At 42.0% G+C, this 19,770-nt stretch overlaps 1 protein-coding gene across 4 annotated transcripts in view; it reads left to right on the forward strand.

The window, feature by feature from the left end:
- The window catches only part of rerea (arginine-glutamic acid dipeptide (RE) repeats a), a 554,684-nt gene that overhangs the window by 257,982 nt on the left and 276,932 nt on the right, over positions 1 to 19,770 (forward strand). For all 4 annotated transcript variants that reach the window (XM_078238699.1, XM_078238702.1, XM_078238703.1 and 1 more), the window contains exons 4-6: positions 2,835 to 2,940; positions 12,899 to 12,995; positions 13,111 to 13,215. In XM_078238699.1, coding sequence (XP_078094825.1) covers positions 2,835 to 2,940; positions 12,899 to 12,995; positions 13,111 to 13,215 — 308 coding nt within the window. The remainder of the gene's footprint in view (positions 1 to 2,834; positions 2,941 to 12,898; positions 12,996 to 13,110; positions 13,216 to 19,770) is intronic.

The following is a 19,770-nucleotide window of genomic DNA, read 5'->3' on the forward strand; positions in this document are numbered from 1 at the left end:
AAACGAGCATTGGATATAGGGGGCTACTAACTAATACCATCATGAATTTTGCATGGAATAGTACAGTTAGTGTGGTAGCAAATATTGCAGTTTTCTGACTCGGTGCTGCCACTCACTGGTTTACTGATGATACTACTGAAGGCTTGATAGTACAGAATCTATTGTATCTTTACAATGTACTAAAGATTTGACAGTGGAGACTTTTTTGATAAGCATTTGCAAGCAGCACGCAACTGTTCTCAGCAATTTAAAAAGAACTAACATTGACGTGAAAAAGCTGTCTTCAAAAATTCATGTTCAGAACAGGAAACAAAATATAAAAGCAACTTTTCTCTAATTCACTATGTTCCCTGATATTTTTGTACGACAGTGGAAAATTCTGCACCAACGATGGCCAAGGGTGACACTGCCGCAAGTTTTGAGAAAATTTGTGCTTTATCCTTAAAACTGAATTTGCTGAAATATATTTTATTCAACACTTTTGTGCAACTTGATGGATTTAACTGAAAAGAAGGTTGGCTGGAAAAGGCCAAAAAAGATGAAGTAGAATGGCATTTTCAAACCTCACTGCGTAGTGATATTTCAGAGCAGTCAGTTTAGAATAATAATAAAGTTGTCTGTAAAACGCAGACAGACACTTTGACCAGTTCATACATCTCAATCTTTACCCAGGAGCTCTTACTTACAAGATGAACAAAAGGACAAGACTTGGTTTGCAGTTCAACCCAATTTTGTTAACAAGTTCAATAAATATTAACACAGTTACTATTCCCAAATTATCTGAACCCGATTTGCCTCACATTCTAAGACTACCCACGCCGATCGAACTTGACTGAACCACGGGTCCAGTTCTCTGAGCCTCTGCCATCTCGGGATCATCGTCTGCAAGGTGATTCTCATGCGCACCCTCTTGCGTTGTCTTTGCATTGCTGCCGAGTCCTGTCTGTAGTCTTCTTCGCTGCGGGTCCCGAGCCTTTGCTGGAAGTGGCCTCTGGGTGTCTCCTCTTACCCCCTTCCTCTGCATCGTTCTGGAAGCTTTCCTGGCTTCCAGTCACTGGGTGGAGGTCATAGCACCCAATGAGGTTGCAAATGCCTTAGTTTGGAGGATGCTGGATGCACCTTAGGTGACCATGGCTGAGTATGCATATTCCACACAGCTGCCTTCTAAATAATGTCGTGGCGGGAACCTGAGGCGTCATAGAGTGTCCAGCCAAAACCAGGGAATATGGTCAAGGTTCAGTCCTTCCGATCTCCACTCTTAAAGCGTGCCCTGGACTGCCCTGCCTATTCCTGACTTGTCCTGGTTGCCAGTGATCCTTGTAGGAGCTGTCAGAATAGGTAACTATGGTATGAAATCTAATTGACTGCTTCAATCTATATTCAAGTCCATATGTGTAAATTTACAACATTCAAATCACTCCCTGCTGTTTTTGTTGTGCACTTTAGCAATTTTAATAACTAACATTTTGAACTTCTCCCACTTACGTAAAAACTGTGCAATATGCGGTTCACAGAATTCAATGGTCAAGATGTTATTGTATAAAGTAGTTAATTTGCACAATATACGTTCAACTTCTGTGTATATAAAATATAAGAAGTAAAATGTCTCTATCACTGGTGCTTATTTGCAGTCCACACTGCCTTTGCTATTGTACAAGTCTCCCAACTACTTGTGTATGAATTCCCAGAGAATGCTTGGAAATGCTTCCTTTACCTTTGCGAAAGCACTCTTTCCCCATCTCTCTCCCAGGCAGCTAAGGGGGCAGCACGGTGGCACAGTGGTTAGCACTGCTGCCTCACAGTGCCAGGGACCCGAGTTCAATACCCGCCTGTCTGTGTGGAGTCTGCACATTTTTCCCGCGTCTGCGTGGCTTTCCTCCGGTTGCTCCGGTTTTCTCCCACAGTCCGAAAGACGTGCTGGTTAGGGTGCATTGGCCGTGCTAAATTCTCCCTCGGTGTGCCCGAACAAGTGCCAGAGTGTGGCGACTAGGGGATTTTGACAGTAACTTAATTGCAATGTTAATGTAAGCCTACTTGTGACATTAATAAATAAAAGTTTAAACTTTAAAACTTTAATGTTGTTCTGCACCTCAGTCTTCCTCTCTGTTGGCCATTTCCTGCAGAATGTCTGTGCTTCTAAGTTTCCAATCAGTCCCCTACACCATTGCCCATAAGCAAAAATTACAATTGAACCCAGCTCCCAAAAGGCAGTGAATGCTGTGACAATTAGAGCTGTGAAAGTTAAGATAGATTGATTTTTTTATCAGTTAAGGGTGTTGAAGTATCTGGAACAAAGTTAGGTAAATGGTTTGAGGTATTGATTGAATGGTTGACAATGGCCTACTCCTCCCAAGTTCTATTTAACAAGCGCTGATATTCTTCTGACATTAAATAAAATGCACTATCGTATTCTAATTTATATCCATGGACATCCTTGTGGCTACTTGTAATAGCTGTACCTAAGTGTAGCATTACTCTGAAGTGTTTTGTAGATCTAACCCATCCCAATTGGATTTATAATTTACTTATGCCCATTTGTTTATAGGGCTGCATCATTCAGTTTATGTCCCTGTTAAATCATTGCTGTAGGTGATATGGAACTTGCTAAATGTGTGCAGCCATTTGACCATGGCTTCCATGTTAGGACTGGCCTCATCAAGAATGTTTCAGTAATATTACTCAAATTGAATGTTCCTTTCTGTCAATTCAAGTGTAAATCATTTACTAAATGGCTAAGTCTTGCTAAATTTTTATTTGCACAAAACAAAGAATAGTTCTCGCATTGCATCCTTTATCATTTCAGTTACTTAGTCTGCTGATGTTTAACCTTTCAGAGCAAACGGGACCACCTGTTAATGAATGTCAAGTGGTACTATCGTCAATCAGAGGTGCCGGATTCAGTCTACCAGCATCTGGTTCAGGATCGACATAACGAAAATGGTGAGTACTCTAATACCATGCCGTCACAAACATTTTTTCTCTCCAATTGTCTTTCCTTAGCTCCTTTCCACTCCTGAAGGTGGCAACTTGCACTGGTATCAGTAACTCTCTAACTTGCTGTCTAAGACGCTAAGGCATCATGCCTTCATATGTGAGTGAGGCTATTGAACACGCACCGTTCTGTAGTTGGGTGGGGGGGGCATGTATCAATCTGGTGCAGTGTCCACAGACATGCACTTGATAGCAAGAGCCACTGGATAACATTCAAGATCAGGAACGTTGGCTTATAATTCTCTCCTGCTAATTGTCCTGGAGACTGAGGCCAATTATCGCTCCCCAGTGATGCCCAAACAATGGATAGATGCCATGAGTGTTTTTTTTTAAACTTGGATGACTATCTTGTACATGCTGCTTTTCCATGATGAACTACCCGATGACAAAAGAAGTCTTCCAAAACCTGCAGTTAGTAACTGAATGTTGGCACTGGAAGATCTGTAATTAATAAATGGAGTAGAATTTGCTGTAGATTAGATTTTGTGGTTAATTTGCTGTATGTACTAGAACTGTATAAAAATTGGTGCCTGCCTGAACAAAGAACTTTTTAAGTCCCTTTTCCATTTTTAAGTTTTGAAAGAGTTGAATGATAAGAGTTGCACTTAACTGAAACAGAATGCTCTTGTTAATCCATTCAGTGTCATGGCCTGGATGGTCATGTGGTCCTCTATGTCACTGGGCTATGGCAGGCAGGGGCCATTTTTCAGTGACCACCTTGTACATCCACGTGGATAAACCAGCTTGGCTCATGTAGATCAGGCCCAGGACAGGGTAATTTGGTCGCTTGCCCTGTCTTGTCAGCCTGGATCGGAAATGTCTCAACTTGTTGAGACTCTGAATTGGATTTGATTTGATTGAATTGGAAAAGTACAAAAAAAAAATATTTTTGTAAATAGCTTCATACCTTGAGACAATAAATCCAGGGGATTAAACATGCCATTTTCTTAAACTTTCATCCTGGATCTTTCAACTTTCTCTTCCTTTCTGTTCTAACATTCATGCATGGTTTATCTTCCGTTCTTTTACTTCCATCTTATAGATTTACGCTATTTCTAAGGCTGTCAGTTTTGTTGACATTTCAGCATTATTCTGTGGAATGAATTATTCCCAGTTTTACTGAATTTTGAATTTTGTTTTCTTTGAGCAAGGCATTGCGGAGTGTTGGCATTTTTAAAAATCCCCTTTCACTTAAAACGAATGTCCTTACATGAATCGCAACCCTAAACCTTGCGCAACCCCTCCATTGAATTGTATTATATCCCTCTGCCAAAATTGCCCAGTGCCTTGTTTAACTTTTTCAGTGCGGTTATGTATTCGACTGATGGTCCTCATGGTATTTCCGCAATGAATATTTTGTAAGGCTTCAGAGCCATAGCGCAAGAGATTGTAGGATAAATTTAGTGATCCCGTACTCCCTGTGTGGAGCTGTGTTTAAGGGGAATGGATATAACAGAATGATCACTGCATTGTGACAGCAATTACTCTGAACCGTGTTGCCTTTCAGCATTTCCCTCTGCTGGAAGCATGGGATCAGTGAAATTCTCATCCATTGTATTTCAAGTCCCTGGAAGGAGACAATGGATCCTAAAATGGAATGAAATAGTTGTGTAATCCATAATTCCAATTGTATGCCTGGTGTTCTTGTATTTGCCAGTGTGTCATGAAACATTTGAAGACTCTGTTTGGCCATGTTTTAAAAACATTGTGCTGTCGTTTGGTCGAACATCTCTCTCTCCTTTTCTCCACCTCCCACACCCTTTAGTTAGTCTTGGGTATCATTTGTTAGTCGCGTATCTTTCTCAAGGGGTGTGGATAATTATGTGTAATTAAAATGACTGGCGCATATTCCATTTCAACAGTTCCTTCTTTGGACCAAGATAGTACCAATGCACAGCTATTTTTGGGGTATTCTGGTACACGTGGAAAAATTCCAGATTAAAATATGAATTACCTGGATAGGAATCAGGTTCCAAATTAATCCTGCTCGTGAATGCATCTTGAAAGCTTGGATTGTAACTCTGATCTTTCCAACCAAATTTCTGTGAAGTAGTATCTCCAAAACGAAGGAAAGGACTGTTGACATCACTTAGCTTTTCAGTGTCAGATTATAGTGACAGCATGTTCGGACAATAGTCCACAAAACTACAGTGCATCTCGATAGATGATGGTGACTCAACATTTGTTGAAGTTTTTTACTGTTGAAAAGAAAAAAATAAATATGTTGGCAGTTGTAAAATTATAATAAATAACACTTTTTGACTTACCTGCCTGGCAAGGTGAGAAGTGCATTGGTCACGACACGCAATGACGGATAAGCAAGTTAGGGTCTGGCTTGTCTTAACGGTATTTTGTTTTACATTTCAGTTGCAAAGTCCATTAATTATCCTATGGAGAGCACTGTGGCTAGTTAACCTGGAAGGAAAACTTTATCTCTAATCATTTGCACAAGTGGACACTGGAGAAAATCCATTATTTGAAGAGACAATGAAAACTAGCTAGAGCACTTTCATTGTAAGCAATGAAATACAGTTCTAAGGGCTTTCTGACAGAAGCTACCATGTCATGTTTCCAGGATCGACCCATATCCTGCTAAGACACATCATTGATTTGTGTGGACTTAACCCACACATCTTGTAAGCTACTTCAAAGATGACCTGGTCACTTAAAACTGTATCTTCAACATCTTTTTGTCGAGTGTTTGCTGCTTAATCTGATCATAATGATCATAATCTCAGCTAGGAGTTAGGCAAATTGGATTGCCTAGCTTTTAGTTAATGGTCTTGTAATAATAGGTATAAAACCAATCTGAATTGCATTACATCCAGTGGCCAAATCAGCATTTAATTTTCTTCCCCTCTGATTTAGAGTGACCTCTACTGCTATGGCATAAGGTTCACATTATCCCATTGGATGCTGAAAACATCATGCTCCCTGCATTTTTCGACCCTATGAATTAGGGATGATTCTATAGTGCCTCTTTCTGGGGGAAGTGGGAGTGGTGGGGGGAAGCAATTAAAAGATCGGCTGTGCTCGAAAGCTTCAGTAGTAGTATCTGAGGCTGTTATTGAATAAAGTAATATACCCTTTTTGAACTGGTAACTTTTATGTGGCATGCAGATTTTGTTTGAAAAGCTTACATCGGAATGGAAGAGAAGCAGATGTGTTCTTAACTTGCATAAATGAGCTTGTTGCAGCAAAGTAAGTTTATATACAAGCTGATGTACTTTACTGAGAACAAAGTATGGTCTGGCCAGGTGTTTTAAACAGGAAAAAAAATATTTTCCTGGTTAGTCGGTAAGTAACCAGCTTAATGATGAACAGCAGTTTGTGATCATGTTTCATAAGGATCACTTCCTATCATCATTCTGTCTGCTGCTTTGGTGGAAGGCCATTTGGCAGAAGTTTAAAATTTAATTATTCTTCTTCAAAGGGTTTGAAATCTAGGCAGATAGCATTTGCAAAGGAGTAAGTACTCCGTTTTGACAAACCTTTCTTTATTATCGTTCTTAACAATTACAGAGCTACGTTTCTACAGGTGTTCACCGCCCTCAGGTGTTTCATCCACTTGGCCACTCTTCAGGTGAATTGTCAGCTGGCGGTGTGACTGTGTAGGATTTGAGCTCACCCAAAGTCCAGACCTGTGAAACTCTTCAATCACTTCACACTACTCTGGGATGTTGAGGCTTTCTCTAGAATTAAACTATGATCAGATCACTTAATAGAGATTGAGAGTGGAATGTGAAAATACACTGGGCATTTCCCTTACCTACCTGCGTGTGTGGGGGTGGGTGTGTGTGTGTGTGGGGGTGTGGGGGTGTGTGTGTGTGTGGGTGTGTGTGTGTGTGTGGGGGTGTGTGTGTGTGTGGGGGGTGTGTGTGTGTGGGGGGTGTGTGTGTGTAGGGGTGTGTGTGTGTGTGGGGGTGTGTGTGTGTGTGGGTGTGTGTGTGTGTGTGTGGGTGTGTGTGTGTGTGTGTGGGGGGGTGTGTGTGTGTGTGTGTGGGGGTGTGTGTGTGTGGGGGGGTGTGTGGGGGTGGGGGTGTGTGGGGGGGTGTGTGTGTGTGTGTGGGGGTGTGTGTGTGTGTGTGGGGGTGTGTGTGTGTGGGGGTGTGTGTGTGTGTGGGGGTGTGTGTGTGTGTGTGGGGGTGTGTGTGTGTGTGGGGGTGTGTGTGTGTGTGTGTGGGGGTGTGTGTGTGTGTGGGGGTGTGTGTGTGTGTGGGGGTGTGTGTGTGTGTGTGTGTGTGTGTGGGGGTGTGTGTGTGTGGGGGGGTGTGTGTGTGGGGGTGTGTGTGTGTGGGGGGGGTGTGGGTGTGTGTGTGTGTGTGTGGGAAGTGGGCGGGGGGGGGCACTCATAGTTGCTCTGAAAGATTTAGAAGGAATAGAAGCACATCTAACTTCAGTGTAACTATTTTAAACACCCAAACTGACCCACTCTGCACAGTATTCCTCCGCACTCAAACTTACCCCAACCCATCCCACTGGAGGATGGCATGAAACTGATTTGCGTCCCGCTAATGGAATGCATACAAGAGCCTGGCCAGAATCTTTCCCTACTCCTGATTTTCCGTTACACCAGCAGGAAAGCACCAGTCTAGAACGCATCTGGACCACTGTGGCATACAAAAGTCAGGACTGACCTTTAGGGCCTTGCTCGCATCATGAATATCCAAGGAGCAGACAAGAGACCTGCTGCTACCAGACCCTAGGAGCACACCGCTTGGAATGGTGGGCAGACCCTTATGTCCATGGCACGTCTCGCAAAGTGGGAGGTCCCCGCACAGTAGCTTCGGCTTCAACGCTGTCGGACTTGCTTTGCAACTTCAGCGTCTTCACCAAACGTTGTCAGCATTTCCACAGTCTCCACTGACTTCTTTGACTTGCTTTGGAAATTCAGGGTCTTGCCAAGTGCTATTAGGGATATGGCGAAGGATGGTTGGGGGTGGGGTGGGGTGGAGGAGATTGAGGAAGATTAGGTATGGGTGGGAGTCCTGAGTACCCGATCCAGGAGTGTCCAGCTGCTGCTGCTCCTCCTTACTGGTGCCCCAGGGCCTGACCTGACTCCTTGAGAAGAAGGGCCCCGGAGGGATTTTGAGGTGCCCTGTTCACCTCAGAGTTGATGATGTGGATACTCCTGAAGAAGGGGCTCAGAGCCTCGAAAGCTTGTGTGGCTTTTGCTACCAAATAAACCTGTTGGACTTTAACCTGGTGTTGTTAAACTTCTTACTGTGTTCACCTCAGAGTTGCCATTGCATGGACTCACCCACAGCAACGGCGATGGAGTGCAGGTCGGCATGCATTTCTATGTTCTGGGAGACAAGGGTTTCCATGGTGTCTGCCATGCACCCCCATGGAGACTTTGATGCGCATATGTGCGGGCACCACTTCACAGAGCGGGCGAACAGACTCCTCTGACTCGCCTGCCACTTTGTTGATGGCTCTTCCTGATGTTCCCCTCCTGACTCATCACTGTAAGGTGGAAGGTGGATTCGAAAGGCTGGTCATCAGACCGGGATCTCACCCATGCCTCTTTGCCAGCTGTCTGCCGAGAGCCAAGGGGCTTGGCTAAACTTGTCCCCTCCTGCTGTGGGCACGTGTTCGTGTGATCACCACCACATTGTGCGACCCATCCTGAACTAGCACCAAAACCTATCAAGGTGTGTGTACTTGAGCTGGTGGAGGGTGCACTGCGATGTATCGAATGCTGTACAGCTTTCTTTTTTGCTTCCTCCTGGCCCTCTTCTGGGCTGTGGCTGGAAAAAGAGTCCTCCTCTGGCCTTGGTCTCTTCCTGGAGAGAGCTGCAAGTGAGAAAGAGTGCAAGTGACAGCATTGAGGCACACTTGATATGGTTTGCATTGAATGGATGAATTCTTGCTCGATGGATGGCTAAGGCCAAACTCCCCATCAACAATGGCTCTGTCCCACTCAACTCCTGTGAACTCTGAAGACCTCTCCCTGCACTCGGTTAGAGTCTTCGAGTGTGGTCGACCCTCTCCGGTCCTCTCCTGTTCTGTAGTGCTTCTGCTCAAAGAGGAGAACACTTAAGAGGGACTGCATGTTACGTCGGTTGGAGCATTGGATTTTGGATCATTTCTCATTTCCCCCCATGAAAGATGGCCCACTTCTGTGTGGCAGGTTATCACTGATGCAAATTAGCAGTGCATCGCCTGAAAACTAGCAGCATCAACCACTTGTGGCCATGCCATGTTGGTTTCCCTGCTGGACCGCCTCCTACCATCAGCCGAGTAGACATGGTTGAGGAGGACACCCAAGGAGCTGTCACTAAATTTGGATGCCGGACTGTCACCTCCCCTTCCTATAATTTCCTTTCAGGTAGGTGCTGACAGTAAGGATTCCGGACGGTTTTTAAATATGGCACTTGGATATGATGGTGGAACATGTGGCATCAAGCCTGCCCCGCCACAGAATACTGCACAAAACACCTGGATGTATAATTAGTGCGACTGGAAGGTATGGCATGGTTCCCATTGGCCCCTGCAGTAGGAAACACACACTGCCCCTGCTCCCGCCACGGGACTTAGTCTCAGGTGGGAGAATTCCATCTATAAAATTTTGCATTGTAAATTTGTATATTTTGTCTTTAGATCAGCAATGGCAAATTTACTAAGTGTTGTATACTCTAATTGGCGAATTGTAGGGCGCCATGTGGATGTCTTCTCAAAAAATAAATACTTTGGTGGTACAGTGGAAACCTGGGTGATGTGTCAAGAGGTCCCCGTTCATTCTTTTCTGAAGAGTATAACCTCACATTTCTGATATTGTTCTTGTAAATCCTTTTTGTAACCTCTCCGTTACCACTGTATTCTGCAGCCCAATCAAGGTTTAATACGAGTTTAGCATAACTTCTATTTTTCAATTCCATCTTTGCATAAACACTGGTTTGTTTTTTACGGACTTGTTAACCTACTTTGCGTGATGTGTGTATTTACACCCCCAGATCATTTTGCTACTTGATCTCGTTTAAATTTTTATTTTCCAAGGCGTATGCGACAGCTTTATATTTCTTATCAATAAGTAATGCCTCATGTTTATCTGCGTTGAAATTAATTTTCCGATTATATGTCCATTCTGCAAACATATCAATGTCTTTAAATTTGTAGCTGTCCTCCTTGGGATTAGCTATTTCCCACAATCCACCCTCTCACAATTTGGTACCATCTACAAATTTAGAAGTTCTGTTTTTCAATTTGAAGCCTGTAAATTGTGAACAGCAGCAATCCCAGCCCTGATTCCTGTAGCACCACACTTTCCACCTGCTTTGCCCTTACTATCTACATTTTAGCACCAATGTTAAGCTGACTGGTCTATCACCCCCTGCATATGTTCTGTCTCCCTTCTTAAATATAGATATGACTTTACTCATCTTCCAATACTCTGATACTGCATCCCTTTCTAATTGATTAATTAAATATGTACTAGTGCCTTTTCTGTCTGTCTCTTCTCTCGATTTTTAAAAAAGTGCCTACATATAATTCTTCTGGCCCAGAAGTTTTTACCTTGTTTGAATTTTATTTGTTCATTTAATATTTCTTCTCATTTTAAATGTGGTTATATTATTTCTAATCTCATCTTCTGATGCTATGCCCACCTGATCTGTCTCCCTGGCTTGTACTGAAGCAAAATAATTATTTAATATGTCTGCCATTTTGTTATCACTGCCTGTGATTTTTATCCTGTCCATCCCTATTCCCCATCCCAACTTTATTTTTTAAATTTATGTGCCTGTAAAATATTTTACTGTTTTGTTTTATATCTTTTGTTTTCTTTGCTTTCCTGATTATTTATTTTTTGACTTTTCTTTCCTAATCTCTTTGCATTCTCACTTGCCATGCCTTTCCCTATCCTCAATTGTTCCCATACATCTTTATTTGTTTATCGTGTCTCATGAATTTGTTAGCAGCATGTGTTTTTACTAGTCTCTGTTGAACACCATTTTAAATGTTATCCGTTGCTGTCCCACATCATTGTTGGCAAACATTCTTGGCCCCTCAAAATTGGTTGTTCTGTCATCTTTCACCCTGATCTTATGTATTTCTGTATTATTATCTTCAGGCATATCATGGTCACATTTGCCTAGCTTTTCCACTACTTTTATTTCTCTTATCTGTTGTGGTTCATTCCCTATTACTCGATCCTGTAGTGAACCCACCATTTTTGGACTTCTTAAATACCGGGTTGGAATGAAATTATGAATCCATTGGGGGAGCTCCCTTCCCTTGTCCCCTTTACTTAGCTGACCTGGTAATTAAGTTTGGGGTTGAAACAATCCTGGCTTGAAGTATAACCATGCCTTGGTTGATTTCGTGACTGGGCTAATTTAGAGACTGATGATATCAGTGGCTCAATTTGCAATGGTAACCACTTCATGCTGCATACCACCTACCATTAGCTGTACTTCCCATATTGTGGGGATAATTTGTTCGAACTCAAAATTACACATTGTGAGATGTGCATTATAAACTGTCTGCACGTCCTCCCCCTGTCTGCGTGGGTTTCCACCGGGTGCTCCGGTTTCCTTCATGGTCCGAAAGACGTGCTGCCTCACTGCGCCAGGGACCCGGGTTCGATTCCTGGCTTAGAGACATGTGTGTGCGGAGTCTGCATATTCTCCCAGTGTCTGCATGGGTTTCCTCAGGGTGCTCCGGTTTCCTTCACGGTCGGAAAGACGTGCTAGTTAGGCGCATTGGCTGTGCTAAATTCTCCCTCCGTGTTCCCAAACAGGTGTCGGAATGTGGCGACTAGGGGATTTGCACAGTAACTTCATTTCAGTGTTAATGTAAACCTACTTGTGACACTAATAAATAAATTTACATAAACTTAAAGCTTAAATACAATATTTTATTAATTTTCAGTTTCTCTATCTAGATATTTTATTGCTTTAAAAGGTTCAAATTACCAAATCATTCTTTTGAAGTTAGACAACCATTCAAAATCATTCTAAATTTTTGATTAATATATTGAACATGGTGCCAAAATTGTACCTTTCTTGAAGAAGTAAAACTTTTATCAAATATTTACTAGGTACCAAAGTCACACTTGTTCAATTCTTACTTCAGTTTTAAAAGTGTCATTTATGAGGCCATCACTATTTGGCATTCCAACTCGTGGAAGACTAATTCCAATCCAGATGTCATCCTATGGGTGGAAGGTAATGCATTTGATTTTGACAAAAGGAGCCTCATTCCAAGAAAACATCTCCCCCTCCTATCCTCACAGCAAATAACCCATTTATCAGAGATAAATTTGCCTCCAATGTGAAAATCCACGTCGAGACACACATTCATTCGGGTTCAGTGTTTTACAGTTTGTTTACAGTGGCAACTATAATCCAAGCCAAGCCCCTCATTTATGCTGTTGACTCCAATTTAGCAATTTGGGGCTCCTTCTGTCAAAATCAAATCTATCTCATCCCACCCATAGGATGACATCCACTTTGGAATTAGTGAGGCAGCAGTGCTAACCACTGTGCTACCTAGCTGCCCAAAATTAGTTGTAATTAATCTAATTCGAGCAAAAAGGGCGGGACAAAGGTAAGGACAAATTGTTGGGAGAAAACGGTCGGTAATTGCAACAATTGTGCAAGGACGTCTATAAAGGGCGAATGTGAAAAAGTATTTAATTGTTGGATGAATTCTGGTACAATCCCACTCCGATTCAGAGCTGCTCTTCAAGGTCACTTCTGATTGGAATCTGTTGGTACAATGTTTTTCTTTGACAAAGCCTATTATTTTCAATGTATTTTCATCTGTCATAAGATTATCATAAATCTCCTCCTTGGAGACTTGTGTTGTTATCAGTGTTCAATTATATTAGCATTTATCCTCCATCTGAATTTTTGAATAAATATGTGGAAGTCATTTACGTACATAATAATTACATTTCCTGTAGATTCTGGCCGTGAGCTTGTGATCACAGACCCAGTAATTAGGAGTCGGGAACTCTTCATTTCGGATTATGTAGACACCTACCATGCTGCAGCACTCAGGCAAGTTTGAGTAATTAATGTGATGTGGTTTTATTCAACCAAACCAATGATTGAAATACTAATTGGTTTTCAAATATATCATGGCAACATCAATTATATATTTTTTTCCTTTCAGAGGGAAATGCAATATTATACATTTTTCTGACATATTTGCTGCCAGAGAGTTTAAGCCACGACCGGACCAATTTTTTTATATATTGGGCTATAACCCAGAGACAAGGTAAGGGGTTCCTGCTTTTCTTTTGGCAAATAGTATACACAAATGCTCTTAATACGATTTAATCAAATATTGAAGATGCCTCCTTGTTCACTTTCATGACAAACCAATTGAAGACGAGTGACGTTATAAAGGATATTAACCAGTTAGCTTCACGGAGGGGAAAATTATTTTCGAACCAATGAACAGCATAATCACTACAAAACCTGCATTTAAAAACTCCCTTTTTTTTAGTGCCATGTTGTATTAAAGGTAATAAGTTTTGCAACTAGCTACACCTCAAGATTACAGCATCCTCTCCTTTCTCCACGCAATGTCACACATTGATCACACAAGAACGATTTCCTCCCAGGACTCGGCCAATACCACCTCAAGTTGTTGGACAGGGGTAGCTTGAGAGCAGGCATCCTCTCTCTCATTAATATGCTAGAGTTCCATTTTGCATCTTCTCGCAGCTGTGTAGAGACTGGGACGTCACCAGACTTGGAGAATTAAATCTGTATCCTGCCATGCCATATATCGGTACGTTAATGCTTTACAAAATCAGCACTCGGTGCTATTAAACGTGGGTTGAAAGTTTAGTTTGATTTATTCTTTTTCCCTTCAGCAGCTGATCCATACAAAATGTTGTTCTTCCTATCAAATTTTGTCACTGTGCGCTATGTTGCTGCTAAGGGTTCAGTGAAGTCTAATGAGGGGCTTAAGCCTTCGTACTATTCCACTTGTTGGTGCAGACTTGATAGGCCTAATGGCCCCCTTCCACACTGTAGGTGTTCTATGGTTCCATGATGCTATGTTACAAATTAAGTAGTGACCATTTTGAGTTCTGTAATGCTATCATGCCGATTACCAGTAGTGATAGTAATTAATATTACATCCAAAGTACATTGATGCAGCATTACATTTTATTGGTTCAAGTGTTGCTTTGCATTAGTGAATTGCTACCAGCATATCTATGGATGACATTGTCCAAACAGTACAACCATAATCTAAAGCCGCAGTTTTCTGGCTGGTGATTCCAAGTAATTTCATGTTTTTACTATATATGCTCCAAATAATTCACAAAAGTTCCTTGTGCCCTAAACCAGGCAACCAATTAGTCTCTTATAGTGAGTACAGCAGGATAAATGTGTTTTACCTCTTGCATTTGCTGGCACATTTCAGACCTTGCTGTAAATAAAGTGCTCAATAAGCCATTTCTTAAATATTCCAAAATAATTTTGTAACCCTTTAAATGTAAATTTTGAATCTCTGTGGCAAGGAGCCTGCCACTCAGTGAGCAAGTCTATTATCAATTGTTTCGCTCGATAGAGTACAATGAAAATAGAGTTTCATCTCTGGCAGTGGAAAATTTGGTGCTGTCCACGTGGTATACAGTGTAGTTGCGTCTTTGGACAAAGTCTGCTGCTTGATTGTAGCCAACCCTGAAATCTACTTTTCATCTGACCATAGGTAGCAGGAAAGAAGATACAAAAAGCCTCACATGACAATGTTTCTCAAACATTTCAGCATGGGCAAAGTTGCTACTTGAGGAGCTTACGTTGTAATTATTTTTTAAAAAGTCATCTCATTTGGATTTTATACTAGATCATGTTTAAATCACTTCATGATCTTGTTCCTCCCCATCTTTCTACCCACATGTAGTCCCCCCCCCCCCCCCATAACTGTTTGTTTGTGTAGAAGATGAGTAAGAGGAACATCCTTCCACTTTCTCTAATTTACTGTGGTGCCTTCAGCCTTCTGAGCTGCACTTTCTGGAATCCGTGCCTAATTGCCTCTGTCTCTGCATCTACTTCTCCTTTGCGACTCACCTAATTGTCCAAGCTTTTTTTTGGTTGTCAATCCTAAAAATGGATGTTCACTTTCACAGTGAAACACTGCCATAGAACCGCACTACTCAGTTTCTCTGCTCACTGTAGACTGGCGATCTGGATCCAGATAGAATATTCAGACCAGAGCTGCCCATCGAACAATTGTAATTATTCACAGACTATCCCTTTTTCAGAGGCCTCAGACACAGCTGGGACTCTAAACCACAGCCCCAAGTTTTGATTCTTTCACCTGTGTCAGTGAATTTGGCTGATTTGTTCCAAGATCTTTTGATGACCTATTAGAGTTAAAAGCATGAATAAACCACCGCAGTTTTAATTATGTAGCTAGGTTGCCAAGTACTTGAAAAAGCACAGAATCATAGACCTTTTTAGCATGGAAAGAGGTAATTTGGTTCAATGTGTCTGTGCCGTGTCTGTGCGAGGGCAATCCAAAACATTCTATCTTCTTCTAATTATACTGGATATCCAATTTTCGCTTGCAATGTGCATTGGTATGTGTCCAAAACTCCAGTTAGCAGTCTAAACATGTCCTCACAATTGTATAAATTTATCATTATTTACTTTTGTATTCTCTGCTCCTATTTATAAAATCTAGAATAATTTTGGATTTCTGTTCTGCACAAGCGGTTACACTGTAAAGGGATTACATATTTAAACCCTTAGGTTTTTCTTTCTGCAGTATTTATTCCCATTCCTTATTTTTCACTCCAGAATGTATTGGCTCATAATCATCAACACCAAATTTGTCTCATCGGATATGCGGCACAGAAACAGGCCTTTTGGCCCAAATGGTTAATGCCAATGTTTATGCTCCACTCAAACCTCTTGTCATTTTCTCATCTAAATCTACCATTATAACGCTCTATTCTCTTTTCCCTAATATGCATGTCTAGTTTTCCCTTGAATCAATCCACAATATTTGCTACCCCCTCCTCTGATGGTGAGTTCCACATTCTTACCACTCTTTGGATGAAGAAGTTTCTTCTCAATTCCTTGGTGATGTTTCTTTGTAACTATCTGATATTGATGGCCTCTGATTATGCTGTTCCCCACAAGGATATTATTAAACTAGAAAGAGTGGAGAAAAGATTTGCTAGGATGCTACCAGGACTTGATGGTTTGAGTTATAAGGAGAGGCTGGATAGACTGGGACATTTTTCCTTGGAGCGTAGGAGGCTTAGGGGTGATCTTACAGAGGTCTATAAAATAATGAGGGACATAGATAGTCAGCATCTTTTCCCAAAGGTAGGGGAGTCTAAAACGAGAGGGCATAGGTTTAAGGTGAGAGGGGAGAGATACAAAAGGGTCCAGAGGGGCAATTTTTTCACACACAGGGTGGTGAGTGTCTGGAACGAGCTGTCAGAGGTAGTAGTAAAGGCGGGTACAATTTTGTCTTTTAACAAGCATTTAATGAGTTACATGGGTAAGATTGGTATAGAGGGATAAGGGCCAAACGCGGGCAATTGAGACTAGCTTAATGGTTAAAAACTGGGTGGCATGGACAAGTTGCGCTGAAGGGCATATTTCTATGCTGTAAACCTCCATGACTCAGGAAACATTCTAACAAATACTCTATTAAAATCTCTAATTTTAAAGACCTCTTTCAGATTACTTCTCAGCTGTTTTTCAAGAGAGTAGAAACCTAGCCTGTCAATCCTTTCCTGATACGTACAGCCACACATTCCTGGTACCATCCTTTATCGGTGCAGAGACAATGAAACTGGACCAGTAACCTAGAGGCCCAGGCTAATGCTGTGGGGCGCACAGGCTCAAATCCCAACATGGCAGCTGGTGGAATTCTAATTCAATTAATAAAAATCTGAAATTGAAAGCTAGTCTCAGTAATGGTGACCATGAAACTACTATCGATTGTCATAACCTATCTGGTTCACTAGGGAGGGAAATCTGCCATCCTTACCTGGCCTGAGCTAGATGTGACTCCAGATCTGTAGCAATGTGATCACTCTTAGCTCTTGAAATTGCCGAGCCATTCAGTTCAAGAGCAATTAGGGTTGGGAAGCAAATGCTGGTGCTGCCATCAACACCCACATCCCGTGAGAGAATGAATACATTTGAAAAACTTTTCTGCATCCTCTCCAGCATTTTTTAAATAATATGGTGACCAGAACTGTACGCAATACTCTTTTTCAGTGGTCTAATTAAGGTTTGATACAAATTTAGCATAATTTTTGAATTCCATCCCGTTAAAAACGAAATCCAGTGTTTGGTTTGCTTTTTTATGACCGTGCTAACCTGTGGCACAATATCTAGTGATTAATGTATTTGTACTCTTGAGATCGCTTTGTTCCTATACCCCACCTAGAATTGCACTCTCCAAGCAATAAATGACCTCCCCATTCTTCCTTGCAAAAGGTATTACCCCACATTTATCTGTGTTGAACTTAATTTGGTAATTATTTTCCCTTCCTGCAAGTTTATTAATGTCCTCCCCTAATTTGTTTCAGTTCTCCTCAGTATTGACTATTCCTCCACCCCTAAAACTTTGGTGTTATCTGCAAATTTACAAATTGTTTTTATTTTAGATTCTAAAGTCCAAATCAATTGTGAACAGCAGTGGTCTCAGCACTGAACCTTGTGGAACACCACTTCGCACCTTCCGCCACTCTGGATAACTACCCTTTACTGCCATTCACTGCTTTTCTCTCCTTTATTCCCTTTCTCTCAACCTGAAGTCTATTACACTCCTTTTTTGCTTTTTGTCATTCCGCCTGCTTTGTGCTGTCAGCGAATTTCAAGCTTGTGCACCCTTTCCAAAAGATCAAATCATTGCTATGCACACCAAAAAAGCAACGTTCTGGCACACCATTTCTGCACTTTTCCCCATCTGAGCAGCATTTGTTTATCTTAGCTGTGAGAAAGTTGTTTTGCAGATAGAAAATTATCCATGCCACTACGCTTCCTCACATACCATACAGCTGAGTTTTTCTGACAAGCCTCTTTTCACTCTATGGCACGTCTTCTGAAAATCTGCAGCACTCTGCTTAGCGAAATGGTTACTTCTTCAAGAAAAATCCATTAAGTTTGCCAAGATAGCTGCGATGGCAGGCAATTAACATGTTGCCCAATCAGCTAACAAAGGCCCTATTCAACAGAACAACACTAATAAGTCTGCTTCCAGTCAGAATTTTGAACTCCAGTTTGACAGAAACCAAACCCATGTTAATTGACTTCAGCCTGCCAGACCTCATACAGGCAACTTGGAGATCAGCTTTAACCCTGTGTAGCAATCAGGAGAGAAACTGAAGGAAAATGGTATAATTGAAATTGCAATGCAACAGCAGAAATGTCATCATGGGAGTGCAACAAATATAAAAGCTTATTGCGATGGGTAGAAATTCAACAATTTCTCAGACCATGTCAATGAGACTAGGAGAGAAAATAACTGGAGGACATGGGTTAAGGGTGAGGGGGGAAAAGTTTAAAGGGAATATTAGGGGGGGCTTCTCCACACACAGAGTGGTGGGAGTTTGGAATGAGCTGCCAGGTGAGGTGGTGAATGCGGGCCCACTTTTAACATTTAAGAAAAACTTGGACAGGTACATGGATGAGAGGGGTGCGGAGGGATATGGTGCAGGTCAGTGGGACGAGGAACAAAAATGGTTCGGCACAGGCAAGAAGGGCCAAAAGGCCTGTTTCTGTGCTGTAATGTTCTATGGTTCCAATTCCCCTTGTAGGCACATTAGGTGCCAGTGATAACGATTTGAAAACCCACATGGGGCGGCACGGTGGCACAGTGATTAGCACTGCTGCCTCACAACGCCAGGGACCCGGGTTCGATTCCCGGCTTGGGTCACTGTGGTGCCTGCACATTCTCCCCATGTCTGCGTGGGTTTCCTCTGAATGCTCCGGTTTCCTTCCACGGTCCAGAGATGTGCGAGCTAGGCGGATTGGCCATGCTAAATTGCCCCTTAGTGTCCCGGGCTGTGTAGGTCAGAGGCATTAGCGGGGTAAATATATGGGATTGTGGGATAGGGCCTGGGTGGGATTGTTGTCAGTGCAGACCCAATGGGTTGAATGGCCTCCTTCTGCACTGTAGGGATTCTATTCTATTCTATTTTATTCTATTCTATACTCTATGAAGTACAAAATTGGTGTGTTTTTATATGCATACGCTCTGTTTAAGGATATGGCTTTTATTTTTTTCCTTAATAGTCAATTATTTCTACCCCCTCCTCCCACCTCTGCCTGACACTTGTGTAGTTTAATTTGTTGTGCCGTTTTCGCACTACACCTACCTCTGCAACACCAATCACATTTCAGTCACCTTGTGACGGGAAGCATTGCTGTGGAGTGGAGGAGGTCAGTGATCCGTGCATGCAGAGTGTTATTTATTGGTTTCCAAGTGCAAGCTCTTTCCACAGATTGAACATAGCTGACAGGCCCCTCAGCTTTTCCTGATCAGCAGAAATGAAAAGCAAGTCTGCTGTGATGCCTGAGATTTTTATCAAAGTTTTTTAAAAAGGCTTTACACAGCACAGTATAATTGGCCCCTGGTGTGCAAAAGCAAGAAAGAGAGAAGCAGGATATCACCTGTTGAAGATGATATTGCTTACTCTGGCAGGTTTAATGGTATTTTTCTTCAGGCATTCGCATCACCGTGTACAGTACTTCAAGGTCATTTTTTAAAATGTGTGCAACCAAATGTTCAACTCGGTGATCATGTGCAGAGTAAAATAGGACCCCGCGACATAAATTGAAGTAGATA

The sequence above is a fragment of the Mustelus asterias genome, chromosome 22 (genome assembly GCF_964213995.1).
Source record: "Mustelus asterias chromosome 22, sMusAst1.hap1.1, whole genome shotgun sequence".
Taxonomy (NCBI): Eukaryota; Metazoa; Chordata; class Chondrichthyes; order Carcharhiniformes; family Triakidae; genus Mustelus; species Mustelus asterias.